The sequence below is a fragment of the Pelecanus crispus genome, chromosome 7 (genome assembly GCF_030463565.1).
Source record: "Pelecanus crispus isolate bPelCri1 chromosome 7, bPelCri1.pri, whole genome shotgun sequence".
In the NCBI taxonomy this organism is placed as follows: Eukaryota; Metazoa; Chordata; class Aves; order Pelecaniformes; family Pelecanidae; genus Pelecanus; species Pelecanus crispus.
The window spans coordinates 33,305,951-33,321,107 of NC_134649.1; the positions used below are offsets into that span (position 1 = coordinate 33,305,951).

Consider the following 15,157-nt stretch of genomic DNA (forward strand, 5'->3'; position numbering starts at 1 on the left):
TTGACGGTTGTGCAGACTTCAGTGTGATGTACTTAAATGTCCAATATGACAGTCTTCAACTAAATCGCATTAAAGATGCATGAAAATTACTTGCAGTGAGAATTTAACTCAGATCCAAAGATCAAAACAGTCTCATGTAGACTGTTTCCATTGCAGGTATTTTTAAGGGCTAATGTCCTTAATATTTCACTTAATTCTTGTGTCCAAATGGTACAATTCCATATTCTTTCTCTTCCTGTGTGTATCAGAGAGCAGCAGCACATAATTCATGGTAAAATTCAGAAAGGAAGAGTTAGTGTTCACAATAATGCTAGTAGAAATAGTGATAAATGGGAGGTGATATACCTACCTAGGAAACTTCTAATATTCTTACAGACAATTTTCTCACCTCCAGAGTGGATAAGTGTTCTCCACAGAACCTCTGTAGGACATTTCTCAGAATTTACTTGCGAAAATGTTAGTTTGATTTGAAAGCTTTACTGACAAAAACTAGTTGTATGGTGAGGCCACAGAGATGAGAATCGCATCTGGTTTCTTTCCCTGCCTTTGCCAGAGTTGTGCTTTGCTGAGCTAGTGTGTGGCTCAGTCATCCTGTCTAATGTAGAAAAATATGTCTCCATATGTAGTAGAAAGCTGAATTCATTCAGGACTTGGAGCAATTAAGGATATGGGGAGAAAGAGAGAAGATACATGTATGTACACCCATGCAGCATTAGATTAATAAGTTGTGCTTTAGGATTAAATGGATTAAATATGCGTTTTACTTGTTGTCATCTGTCGTATTAATTTGCAAGTTTTCTCACAGAAGTGAGAATTTTTGGTGTAAATATCTGAGGTTTTATTGAGTAGTTTGAACACCGACTGATCAGAATGTTTAATATAGACATATGGCCCTTCAGGAATGTAGCTTCATTAAACTGGTCCTCTGTTTATCCTGGGATCTGCTAACCCGTGAGGACAGTGCTATGCAATAGTGTCTTGCAAATAATACCAACAGACTAGATCAAAGGCTTCATTTAAACAGGGCCTGTTCTGCTGCAACTGTCCTGCCAATAAAACCAGAAAAACAATTAGATTCTGACTCTCAAAGATTTCCAGCTAGCACGAGTCTTACCAGAGAGATGGTCCTTTGCCACACTCTTGGAGTGTTTCTGCATTCAGATGTCAAAAAATTGATTTCTGAGATTTTTTTCATGGTTTATATAGTGCTACCGCATGACACAATTAAAAAACTAAGTTACTGCTCTCACTATGAAGCCTCATACAGCATTTTTGCTTGGAGCTTTATTCAATGAGCTTTTCATGTTCCACATTGATTCAGTAAGTGCTGCGCTAAATAACCTGGAATGCTGTGGCAGGGCCGTGTATGAGAAGCAGCAGATAGATTTGTTAAATTCTGTAGCTAAGCATAGCTCTCAGCTGTGTCAGCCTCCTAAAGGAAGGAAAGCACCTGAACTCCCCAGCTCTGTATGCTCAGTGGTTGAAGTGTGAGGCTAATCACCTAGTCTCATTTAATGGTAAAACAGTAGTAACATGTAAACGTAAGCTGAGTTGAACTCTTCTGAGTGAATGGAACAGCAAAAGTTCTGGGTGCTTTTTAAAAAAGATCCCTCTGACTCAGCGAAACTCCCTACAATAAAGCAGGAAGAGTATTAAATTTGCAATGAGTGTTGGACAGGAATTTGTGATATCCCCCCCCCCCCCCCCCCCCCCCGCCGATGAAAAATGAGTTGCAAGAGAGCTTCTGGGTGTGCTGGTGAGATTGGGCACTGTACAGCACGAAGCAATCTGAGCCCTTCTCACCACAGTGCAGACCTGGAAGGAAACAGCTCTTCTGGATACGAAAACAGGCTGCAGAGACTGGATTAGTGGAGTGACAAAGGACCTGTGATAACTCCGATCCAGTTGGGAACTGGTTTTAACTGTAGTTAGAGGCAAAAGGGTAGCTGGAGCAGCATGCAAACTGGCTTTCTTGGGAGCTCCTTGTAGCAATTAAGTGGCAACATAAGTTACTAATTGACCCTTTCAGTGTGTTAAGTGACCTGTGCCTCATTTAAGGAGCTTAACTGCCCCTTAGACAGTTATCTGATGATAACACGTTATTGAAGACTTAGTGCTGCAAGCGGCTTGGTAAAGAGCACGGCTGGAAAGCCTCAAGATCCGTATAGTATTCCCAGGTCGAGCTACTTGGCTTTCAAACTTGTTAAAAAGCACAGAGCAGTCACGTTGCTTTATGTTTCTCTTCAAACAGCAATGCATTAGACATTGCAAGTAGTGCTTTTTACATACAAAGTGCTTTTTGGAGGTGGATGAAAGTGGGGTTGTTGCTGCTGTTGAGCAGCTGGGTGCTTTTCAGTGGGAAAGGGTGAGCTGGCTTTCTCTAGGCAGGAGAAGAATCAGAGAAAGTTTGCTCTTCGTTTTGACTGACCATAGATGTTTTGTTCGAGCTGGTGTTTCTTCCCACTTTGGTTCTGCAGCTGTGAACATGAGCATTTTTATGGTTATATTAAACTGAAATGCTGTTTTGATGATTTAAGAAGTCTTAATCTTTTTTAACAACATTTTGCAATGAAATTATATTTTTCTCTGAATGACTTGCAGTCAAAGCTTTGATCAGCTCCACCCTAATTTGCAAACAGCTGTGGTCTGTGCCTTATCCTCTTTACTCCCTCAAAAATTTTTAAATAAAATCACTTAATTTTGTCCTTCTCAACATCTGTTTCTTCAGTAAGTTAAAAATTATCCCATAAAAGTGATGGCTATATTCAAGCTTTGAATTTTTTGAGCTCTGAGGCTTATGAAAGGCCAATATAACCAACTGTGGTTGTTTAAAAATAGCAAAATGAACATGGGTTTGGGAGAGATAGGAGCTGCCTTTAAAACAGATACTGTCATCAGCAAACAAAAGCTAACAACATACATTTCTAAATTTGGGGAAATTAGATTCCTAGAATTTACAATGAAAAGTCAAAGATGAGCTTAACAAACAGTTTGAAGATAAAATGAACCTACTTTACTCTCAAGACTTGTAGGTTTTTTAGATGATTTAATGTAGCTCAGACTTTTGGTCAAATATTTGCCCCTCTCTATCTGAGGACCAAGAACTGTTGTGGAGCATACTTACAGGTTGTCAGCATGCCCACGGGTCTGATAAGGGCATGTCATAGTACTTCACTTTTTTGGACATGTAATCTTTCCTACTCATGATAGGAAAGATAAGTTGCCACCTGTTGTAAGAAAGGCTGAGTGTGTAGGAAATGTTGGTGTCCTATAACCTTTGCTGAGCTCGCCCCATGCCTGTGATAACAGAGATTTCTCTGTTTTCAAATATAAACAAGGTATCAGGTTTCCTGGTAGTGAGAGATGGAAATCTCTCGTGTTCATTCATAAAGACAACTATGATGCAGATGGTAGAATTGGTCTAAAAGTGAAAATGAAAAGCTTTACTTTTATGTAATGTCACTGCCATCCCATTTTGTTGCTGAACCTGAAGCTGCAGTTTGTGTGTTGAGCTTAAAAATGCCACTTACATGAGTTGGGACCCTCCCTGGTCATTCCACACTGTGCCTGCAGGAAAAATATAATGTGGCTGCATGGTGAACTAAATAGGGGACCTGAAATCCAACCTGTGTTGGCTGTGGTGTCTTTTCAGCAGAGTGGGTTACACATTGGAGAAAACGGGAGTAGGAGGGGAGCAGGGAGGTCAGCCAAGAACTGAAGGGGAGATGGGGGCTAGGGGACAGGCTTGACAATAATAATAGAAAAACCTGACTAATTGGTAGTGTGGCTCACTACAGCTGCTTGCTTGCCTAACAGCCTGAGTGAGTTTTGAACTGTGGCTTGAGTGGTTTTAGCGCATTTTTGCTTTAAATGTGTCCAGAAATGAGATTTTCTTGGTCTAAAGAAGCTGTTACACCTTAGGAGCTTTTTTTTTAAGTGACTCATTTGAGTGTTCTTGTTTTCAGTTGTGTCTCGAGCTGTTTTCTTTAGAGCTACCCAGAATCCTTCTCTGCGCTTTTGGTGTTTCATAACATCTAAATAAATACTATCTAACTTAAAAAAGAGGAGAGTCATATTTCAGTTTTTTTTCAGTCTTTCTTTTCAAACCTCTTACTATTGGTATTGCTGTTTCCTGGATGGTTTTTAATGTAATACACCAATGGTCCGGTGTGCCCAGAGTTTTGAGTCTCTTATATTTCTTGATACAAATACAGCACTCTTCTGCCTATGTTCTGCTCTCACAAATTGCAAACAATTTGTGCTTAACCAAAATTCTCAGGATCTCACTGTTTTTCAGACCAGTTCCAACGTAAAGTGGCCTTCACATACAAAGAAAGTCTAAATAGTGTTGCCTGTGTGTTGAAATGTATAATGAAGTTCACTGCGCACTTGTGTACTCGGACATTTGGAGTTGAAGCAGGTTTTGCTGTAGTTCTTAGTAGCCTAAATCTTAAGCCAACAGGTTGCTAAATAGGAAGTGTTTGGCTTCTCTTCCAGATGCTGGTTCCAGTGTGGAAGAAATGGAATTCAATTGGGATGAGTATCTAGAAGACACAGGAGCCACTGCAGCCCCACATGGATCTTTTAAACATGTGAGTAAGGGAGTGTGTGTTTACTTACCATCTCCTACATTGTTTTTTGATGCACTAAATGTTTAGGGTTTCTTTGAATGAGTTGATGCTCTTGAATCTGGAAGACTAGCTAGAATCCTATTTCTTAGAGTAGTGAGAAATGAGGAATAATGTCACCTTTTTATTATTGTTCCTTATCTTCCTCTCTGTACGTAGCACAGGGTAATCCCATCTGCAGGTGCTGAAAGTTAAAGGGCCTCCTAGTCTTTTCTGCACCAGAAGATAAGATTGATTTTTCTTATAAAGCCCAAACTGGCCAGTCTCTTTCTTCTTCTGGTGATTGCTACTGGACAGCTGCTATGGAGGAGCTAGCTTTAGAAAGTTGGTGGCATAGCTCTTGAACAGCAGAATTCAAATGTGCTCTCAAAGAAGGTTTTAATGGTGGCTCTCAAGGAGGCCAAGAAGAAGATAATAGCTCTGCCAAACACTTCACTGTAGTAGTTAGAAAACTGATTAGGGTAATTGTCAATCACAGGCTTAATGGATAGGATGAAGTCTTGATAAGCCCTTGTCTTTGCCCTTGGATGTGTTTAATCAAATGTTTGTTGGTAAAATCCTGGAGTGAACTGTCCTATTCGGTGAGATCTGGATGTGAAGTCTACCTTCTTGTACGGGGTCATCACTAAAGGTGAGCTGTATAGAGCTGGTTTCCAAACCTCTTGAGTCTCTTCCAACAGTTGAAACACATTCCAGGCTGCCAGCCTGTATGCATATCCAACTCTATTTAATAAAGTTACTATTTAATAGTCTGTCAGGCTGTGGGTCTTTTACCACGGCAGTGAGGGTAGTGGCTTGGGTGTGGCACATTGCTTGGAAAGTACTCCATGGTGCTCAGGCTTTCAGGTCCAGTATCGCCACTTCCAGTACAGGAGACTTAAATCAGCAGGAAAAAAAGCTGAGGTCTGTTCATGAAGGATCACAAAGCATTTTGAGTCCAAAGGTAACCTGCAGAAGTGCAAAGCATTAAAGAATCTATTAAAATACCACAGTTGTGTTAGTAGTAAAGATGCACAGTAAATGTAGACTTTGCAGAGGCTCTTCCATACACTGGGATGTAATTGTAAGCATTTTGTTCAAAATAAAATTCAGGTATCTCATTTCTGAAGGAGAGAGGCCTGTGCTTGCTTTGGTTTTTCCTTAGTGTACTAAGGCTCTAGCAAGAGCAAGCTTACTCAGAGTGGTGGTGTCCATGCAGCCCACATTGAGGGAACAGTATGGAGTCAGAGCAATGGCATTTTGCAGTAGTGCGAGGAGCAGTCGGTCTGCTTCTCTGGTGCGGTTTACCTTACGCGATCTCTGTTAAAACAGCTTGCTATCATACTCGGACATTAGACAAACTAATGGTAATGCCAGCTTTACAGTGGTGGCCAACGGAATTAACATTGCAGCTATGTTTTGTTAATCGGCAGGAGACAAGCTTTGAATGACTTCGTTATCCTTGCACTGCATTCTCTGCCAACTCAGCTGTGTCAAACAAGAGGTCTGATTGCTGTGGCCATCATCAGTAAAAATACAATTTTTTTAAAAATTGTTTAAAAAAAGGTTTAAAAAACAAATCCACATTTTTTATTATTCTTATTCCCTACGTGTGTAGAATACGGTGCAGTTTTGCTGGTGCCAGTAGCATTGTCATGGAGAGTGTTTTAGTGAGCAGGTGTGGGCAAAGCCTAGCTGTGTCGCCCAGTCCTTTTCTGCTGCATTGGGTGCCCTCTTGTGGGCAGCGGGACGGAGGAGCTGCACTTGATGAGCTTGGCTGGCCATGCTCTGCACCGCGGCACGGGGAGCTGGCCTGGGGACTTGGGGTGCCAGGGGCGCTGCGCAGGGGGACAGGAATGAGCATGAAAATAGACGCCTGTATGTTCAGAAGGGGGACCGCCAGGCCTTTGCTAGTAAAGTTCCCTTAGAATTTGTCTGGAGGCCAATTTTGATGTTCTCTGTAATGAGCTTGGCATGAAATTTTAGAAAGTTAATGCTGACACCGAATTGACAAGCAGAGAGAGGAGCGTATTTACATCAATGTCACATCACCTAAATCTTGCTGTTAATAGAAATTCAGTAGTGCAAGGTCACATGCTCAGGATTTCTGCTGTCTATTAGAAGATAATGGTTTGGAAAAGGTAGAGGAGGAGAACCTCAGTGCCTCCCAGTGGATAGTGACAGCCTGTCTATGTGGCAAAGCCCCCCCCAAAAAAATTAGTGTGATTCCAGGAGGTATCAGGTGAGAGATTTTCAGTGGAGAGCATAAAGGCACTGATGTCTGTGCTAGCGACTGGTGGTCCCTCTGGCTGGAATCTGTGCAGTGCTAGTTGCTTGACTTGAAGAATGACATATTTTTATAATCTACCATCAGGAGAGCTAAGAGGGAACTACTTTTGTACTCTCGAAGAAACAGAGTGGAAAAAACTAAGCAGAAGAATAATATTGGCACAAGAGCAAATGGGCATGTATAAATAACCAGATTAATTAATATAAATAAATTTTAGATGGCAGCCTAAGGTTTTTGTTTGGTTCCTTTTAAATACTGGAGTAGTGAGACTGTGACCAGCCTCCCATTATGAGTGGTGGGTGAGAAATACCTAACCCACATCGTAGGAGAGTACGTGATCAGGTTAAGAAAATGTAATCCATGATTCAGCAGCCCAAGTTACCAAAGAACTAGACTTGCTGATGGGAGAGAGGACTCTTTTATACTTTTTTGCTTATATTCTGAAAGTTTTGCTCTTACTATAAGCAAGACGCATTGGAAAATGTAAGCTACTTCCTCAAATTAAGCATGTTCTAATGTTTAATTTATTTGCATTTAAAAAATGAAACAATATTGAGATCAAATACAATCTAGCAGGAAAAAGAGCTTACCAAAAACTTGGAGTTGCGCTGGGTGCTAGTGCTGTCATCCTACCCTAAGTCTAAAAACACTTTCTCTAGAACTGTTGAATGCTCTTTCTTAATTCCTTTCTGCAACTTAGATACATAGAATCATAGAATAGTTTGGGTTGGAAGGGACCTTTAAAGGTCATCTAGTCCAACCCCCCTGCAATGAGCAGGGACATCTTCAACTAGATCAGGTTGCTCAGAGCCCCGTCTAACCTGACCTTAAACACCTCCAATGATGGGGCATCGACAGCTTCTCTGGGCAACCTGTTCCAGTGTTTCAACACCCTCATCATAAAAAATTTCTTCCTACATGTCACATGTGTAAACATATTAAAAATAAGCTAGTGTTCAGCATCATCTGACCATATATATTTGCTGTGTGTTCTTGCATGCTCTTAATACTTTTTATCTGTTCTTTGTCATTATCTCCTTCTGAGTTGAGTCAGATCCCCAGGTCTGACCCGTGACATGGCACAAAACGGGGGGATGGTACTTGATGGGAAGGAGAGACCAAGGTTCGGAGCTGCCTAAGCAGTGCTGTCCCTACCAGATCATGGCCATCTCCACTTGCCATATGTACAGCAGGAAGCTGCTGCTCTCAGACCCACTGCTCCAAAGAAAATAGTCTCGGAGCTTCCACAGCATCTTCTGCAAGCCAGTCTGCTCAGTGAGCCAGCCTAAAGAAACAAAGTTTTGCGCTTTAAGCTGCTTACTGGTGTCGTCTTGCCCAGCTGCCAGGAGAGGGTGCTAACTTCTTGGTCTCTTGCTGTATCCACCAGGGAACATAAATGACAGTGTTTGAAAAATGCACCTGACTTCAGGGAAAGCTCCATCTGTTGCTGTTGGTTTCATTGCATGCAGCTTTCTCTGCCAGGAGGCTTTGCTGAAAGTTTGGGCATAGAGAGCTGCACAGATTTCCCAATTCCTTAGACTTTGTGTTGAGCTGATGGCTTTTCTTTCAGGAATCAGAATATGAAGTCTTTAGTAATATCTTTTCAGCAAGGCAACTATCTTTTTGAAGAGATGACCTCTGTAATATCACTTCAAAACGTCTGCAGGTATTGGGTCCTGCTGATTTTGTTCGTAAGGTTTTTCTCCAAGTGAAGGGTATTAACCTTAAGGATGTGAACAGTTTACAGAGGCATATGCTTTTCTTTCTGATATGGTTCTCTTAGTTTTATTTTTAGCAAACCAGTATGTGCTGGTTGATGAGACTGTAATAGCTATGGCAGTTACTGAACCGTCAGTGCAGAACTGGCAATAAATAACCCAGAATATACCTACTGCATCTGCATCATACTGAAAGCCTTTCTTGCAGTTGATTCAAAGAGGAAATGGAACTTAAGAAAGAAAACACCCGTTACATTCAGCTGAGAACAGGGGATTGACACGTTAGATTTTTAATGAAGACTGAGGCTGTGGAATTAAGCATAGCTCAGAGACATACTGTAGTGAGAGCAGAACAGGGTCCTGCTCTTTCAGGAGTGTTTGAGCTGGGACACGTTAGGGATATGAGAAACTTAATGTTTTGCTTTCTCTTTTTATATTTACACTTCAGTATCTGAGTACTGTGCAGTCGGATTCCTTCCCTGCACACAATACACAGACGCATACACACAGAGCACACAGTATTGGATGCTTTATTGTTGTCAAAGCGTGGGTTCACTGAAGAACACATACTGTTTATGTTCTATGCAATTTATGTAACAGTGCTACATACAGAATTATTTAGGTTCTTGGATAGAGACATTCAAATTCCTTATTCTGCAATTTGTGCAGATTCATGCCTTCTTAAATGAGCATGGCTGAAGAGACAGTGGTATCGTTATCTAAAGCACGTGTATGTGCTTTAAACAGGCTTTTTGTCCATAGAGGTTGAAAGACATAGTTTAGCACAGAAAGTCAAAGTTGTGTTGCTGAGTTTGACCTTCAGTTTTGCCTAGCTTGGCAGCCCAGCTGTGAGTTGGAAAGCTTTTCAGCAATGGGTGAGCTATCGTCCAGGGCAGGAAGATGAATTGCAAGGTACTGATTTAAGGTTGAAAAGATACTCTGAAATGCAAAAGAGATTTCATTAATGATAATTCTGTGTACGTTTCTATTTGGGTCACATAATGTGATGAAGTTGTTTCTCTGAAGAGACTGGATAGCATTTGGCTTGAGGATTTTTGCTAACGAACATGTCTAAATGGTTCCCCCTGTTGTTGCATGAAGTTTCTGGGAGGTGCTCAAATGTGATGATCTTCTTCCTCTTCAGGTGGATACAAGTTTGCAGAATGGTTTTGCCCCTGGTATGAAGCTAGAAGTTGCTGTCAAGTCTGACCAAAACACCTACTGGGTAGCCACCATCATTACGACCTGTGGGCAGCTGCTCCTGTTGCGCTATGATGGTTATGGGGAAGACCGCAAGGCTGACTTTTGGTGTGATATCATGACAGCTGATTTACACCCCATCGGCTGGTGTGAGCAGAACAAGAAGATTCTCAAAGTGCCTGAAGGTATTGGCTTCATATGCAGAAGTGGGGAGTACATACAAAAGCTTGCTTTTGTCCTTTGTAAGCCTGGCACGTAGTCTTCATAATTGCTATTATGCGCAGGTGATATTGCTGTGGTGACAAGTTGAGGTGGTCTGCCATGTTCTTCTGAAATCCTGTGACTTGGAGGTTGCTCTTTCACCAGAGACGAGTTAGCTTCATTTCAGAATTGGACTTACTTTTACAGCAGCTTGTGGTTATCTTAATCATCACCCACCAAATTCTACTGCTTTGTTATTTCCTTTAAAGATTTTGTTGTTATTTTGTTTCTTCTTTAAGGTGTTACTGGTGAGTGCATGGCAGATTCTTGTGAATTAGGCAGTGCAGGAGTGTGGTAATGTCTTGTTGCCTGAATGATGTTTAACTGGCAGGAGGAATCATAGTCTTTCTTCTTCGCTTTTCACTTAGGTATCAAGGACAAGATACCTGACCAGGAGGAATTCCTTCAGCGGGTGCTGAAAGGAGCGTGCAGTGCTCCTGCTAACCTGCTGGAGGGGGTAAGTGCTGCAGTATGCTGCATCTTGGATTTTGTCTTGCTTTTCCCCTTTGTCATTAAGGGAACCACTATTCAGATTGTCAGTTCAATTCCTTTTTTAAGTTTATGGAGCATTGTAGTATACTGGGGACCTTAAAGTTCCACTCTCAAGTGTTTCCTATTTACAGTATTTAGTTTTGATCGTGTTGTCCTGAAACATATCTCTCACTGCAGGTTTGGGCTGTTCATTAATGCTATCAAAAGACCTTTTTCAAACTCCCTTAGGTTTCAGTCTTCCTCCTATTCTGTTCCTCCTTCATACAGCTCTAAGGAAATAGTCCTTTATTTATCTAGCTTTTGTGCTTTCCCCTTTCTCAGTTGATTCCTTTCACTAATTTTTTTTTTTTTTTACTAATGGGCAGGTTATTGTTTCACTTAAATCTTGGCATCTTTGCTGGTGAAGAACCAAATTTTTGTCCTCTCCTCTGCACTTAAAACAGTATTTACACCTCATGTCAGTGTCTGGTTGAAAAGTACAGAACATAATTTTTTTAAAAATGCTGTTGACATCTTTACAACTAACATTTTTATCTGTATCTTTTCTGTCTAGTCATCTTTGTGTGCTAGATGACTCAGTTTTAGAAAGAGATTATTCACGTTTCCTTCAAACGTTGAATATGTAAGTGATAATGCTTCTGAAAATGGTGATGAGGACTTAAATGAAACGTGTGACTGTATCTACAGGCAGTGCAGAAGCTCTGATGCAAGCACCAGCAATTCTAAACGTTGTCATTTCTGTTGTCCTGTGTTAGTAAGGGACCTGTATTTCTTTACTTCTGTATTCATACTTTATTTATGCAAAAATAATGTGTATTAAGAAGTGGAAGTATGGGATTTGTTTTGATCTGATGTACAGAATAATTTGTGTTCTTTTTGTAGCTTCACAGAGGGAAAAATCCATTGGATCTCATTGCACCAGGCTCCCGACTAGAACTGCAAAATGTCCGGGATTCCCTGGAAGCCTGGATAGTCAACGTGGTAGAAAATATTGGTGGGAGACTTAAATTGCGATACGAAGGGCTGGAGGATTCTGATAAATTTGACCAGTGGATATTCTACTTGGACCCTTTCCTTCATCAAGTGGGGTGGGCAACTCAACATGGATATAGCCTGCAACCACCTTTAGGTACTTCAAAACATGTATCTTTTATATGGTGATCAGAGGCTAGAGAATACTGCTGCTACTTTGGTGCTCTAAATCTGCCTTCTAGATGCATACGATCAGTGTGTGATCTGACAAATACTGTACCTAATGAAATGTAAGTGAAAACACCAGTAAATAGTCCTACAAGACTTTACACCCCTCATTCAAAAGTTGCTAAATGGTTTTGGCTGTCAAAACTTGTCACCTGTTTGTGGAAGGGGAGGAGCTGAGGATGGGATTGCCTTCATGGTTATTTTTGGTAGGTTTGTATACTGGGCCAGGGGAAGGTCATCTGGTTTTGAAGTACTGCTCAACAGGAGCTTTTGCAGCTGGGACTCCAAGTCCACTGGGCTAATTAAGGCCTTGTCTAAAGAGGTATTATGTGGATATAACATGTCCTTAAAATGGGTGCCCAGGGAATGAGTGCATGGAAGTGGAGGCAGAGGGTGGGAGAGATTACCATGCTTTCCAGGCATGTGCATGTCAGGGTGGATCATCAGAGAAGTGGGGTATAAAATGGCTGAAACACAAATGGATTGCTTATGAGCTGAGCAGTGATATAACATGTTTCCTGATGAGGGGAAACCTTGGGATAAAACTGGAAGGTGTTAAGCATTTACCCTAAAGCCTTTCTGCAAAGGCAGGTGTACATCTAAGGTTCTGGCACACTCTGTGCTATTAGTTGGGGAAGTTCAGGTTGTTTAAAACAGTTATTTTTGTTGTGGGTTTTTTAATGTTTTCCCCTTGTGGCAAGAAGGAATCGTGCTGAGGAAAACAAAACAATTTCTGTTGAAATGACTGAGCATACTGCCTTCGTTAGTGCTTGAGCAATCTCTGCTGAAATCAGGATTGTGAACAGAGAGATGCCAAATCACTGACAGAAACAAGATGGGTGGATTCCACAGCATTATTTAAGTGAATCATGGCTTTTAAAAATGTTAGTTAGCTACTAGATTTGTTTCCTTTTTATGTCTACATAAGAGCCGTTGATATACTCACAGGCTTGATTTCAGGGATCCTTTGTGTGTGATGACACTGGTAGAAGTAGTTCTTCTATTAGAGAGGTGCGTGGTCTGCAATTACAGATGCTAAAATAGTAACTTATGCAACTGGGACAGAATTGTGGAATGCTTATTGATCTTTCTGCTTGCTTAAGCATAAAACAGATGAGTGTTATCCAGGTAGGATTTGTTTTCTGGTCATAACGTTTCTCCAGAAGCTTGGTGTTGATGGGACCTCCATTTTCTCCGAAAAACTAGACTGGGGGCATATGGATGATACTGCTGCTTGCCTTCAGTCCCTTTGTGTAACACATCCAAATGTCTAAGAAAACAGTTTTTAAGAAGGAAGGTACTTGCACAGATTCTGAATGGATTGTGAATTTAGCACTTGGAGGAGCACAAATCAAACCGTGTCTTCTGAAGGAAAAGAAGAAGAAAGAAGATGACTTCATTCACTGTTCTTCTTTCTTTTTACTCAAGCCATTAGGTCCTTGAAGAGCGAAGCATATTGGCAAGAGATCCTGAAGAAGGTGAAAGAGGAGGAAGAGGAGTCATCAGTTCCTACAGATCTCTTTAAGGTAGAAACACAGTATGTGTAATTTAATTCTGTAGATGATATAATGAAAATGCTATATTCCTAAGAAGAGGTTCAGGGAAGTCAGTCATTGTTACTGAAACTTCTTAGGCTGTTTTGGTTTTTTAACTTTTTTCCTTTCTCTATTTTAAAAAATCATACTATGATACAATTCTTGTTAAGTTAGACAACACACCTATTGCAAGTATGTGAGCCATTAGTTGTCATACTGGGAAAAATCCCTGGTTCTGGTCCTTTATAATGGCATCTCCGATTGTTCACCAGCTGGTCATACAGATTACTGTCCTAGAGGAGTGCAGAGTTACTGCAGTCTCTAATTGTGTGAGTACATTGAAAGTTTAACATGTGTAACACCTACTCTGTAGCCTGATAAAGTCTCACATGCTGTATAAGGTGTTCTGTATATCCTGACTGTTAGCAAATGTTACTAATGAGTCTGAATTTAAATATACATGAATTAAAATTAAAAAAAAGAAAAAATCTTGACGTGTTTTGAGAAGTAGGAATGTAAATTTAGTCCTTCAAGTTCTTAGTTCATTTTTCTCAGCTTCATTTGGACCTGTAAGCAGAGTAGAACAGGAGGTGCTGTTGCACTTGAATGTATTGGGTCGCATACAGAGCAGGCTATACGTAATTCTGGAGCAGGAACCCTGTTTTGCAGGTTTTTGTTAGGCTGAAAATGGAGACTTTTATAGTTCTCTTTTAGATTAGCTCATGATGAGTGCTAAAGGTTGGGGGGGGTGGAAATCTATTGTCTTACCAGACCACCCTGTATTGTGAAATCTTGCCTCTGTGTGGAGAATATAGGAGGAGGAAATCCTTGGGACTCAAATTCCTAAAACTCATAGAAAACTGTCAAGTCTCAGAGGACCTAGTTGGCCTTTTCTCTTCGTTATAGAGAGGTTGCTGGTACTCCAACATGTTTATTTCTTAGAATGAACTAATAAAAACTCAAGTTATCCTCTTCAGTTGAATTACATAAGGTACATCTTTTTGATGAAGAAAGACAGGTAGTCACTCTGATACTTCGGGTTTTTTCAGGATAAACCTGTGATTGGAGTGCATTCATTCTCTGAAGGCATGAAGTTGGAAGCCGTAGACCCAATGGCTCCTTTTGTAATCTCTCCTGCTACAGTTCTCAAGGTACCACGGTTCTTGAACTTGCCCTGTTAAGATTCAATTCAGTTGCTACTTCTCTTCTTAAATGCTCAGGAAATTCTCATTAATTGATTATGAGAATCAATATTGATTGATCTTGAACTAGTTCTCAAATTAAGTATCTTGTATGTCTCCCTTAGGGGACAGGTTGCCAGAAAGAAAAAAAAAAACTTAACTGTTGATGGTGAAGACATTGGGTTTGAAAGTAGGGGAAAAGTTCCATAAAGACACAAGCTCAAAAGTGCAAATTGCCAAAATTGTCAAACCCAGATTTTTAAAATTAGATATAATCCCTCATAATCTGATTATCCACTTGAAGACAGATTTGGGGGTTTTGATTTTGCAAGTTAATGTCATTACTATGTACAAGCTCTGATGTTTAAGTAGCCTGGTTTTCAAACATGGGCGCATACATGGATTTAAAAGTTGAAATGAAAACTCCTCAACATAATCAGGTGTTGAGCAACTTCTATCTTCCTGTTTTAGTAAACAGGTGAAACATTCTGAAGAGACCTGCTTTGATGTGGTAAACAAAAATGCTGCTGTACAACATAAAACTAAGGCATATTTTTAAATCTTTTTTTGTATATTTTCCAGGAACTGTTGCTTTTTCTTTAGAACAGATAGTCTCTCAATATGTTATCTTACATTTTGGTGATCACTCTCTCTTAAACTCTAACATACAGTT

At 40.5% G+C, this 15,157-nt stretch overlaps 1 protein-coding gene across 1 annotated transcript in view; it reads left to right on the forward strand.

Annotated features, from left to right (window-relative positions):
- SFMBT1 (Scm like with four mbt domains 1) overlaps positions 1-15,157 on the forward strand; it is a 34,125-nt gene that overhangs the window by 1,949 nt on the left and 17,019 nt on the right. Inside the window, exons 2-7 of the mRNA XM_009488432.2 lie at positions 4,498-4,592; positions 9,760-10,000; positions 10,445-10,533; positions 11,451-11,697; positions 13,197-13,294; positions 14,353-14,454. Coding sequence (XP_009486707.2) covers positions 4,498-4,592; positions 9,760-10,000; positions 10,445-10,533; positions 11,451-11,697; positions 13,197-13,294; positions 14,353-14,454 — 872 coding nt within the window. The remainder of the gene's footprint in view (positions 1-4,497; positions 4,593-9,759; positions 10,001-10,444; positions 10,534-11,450; positions 11,698-13,196; positions 13,295-14,352; positions 14,455-15,157) is intronic.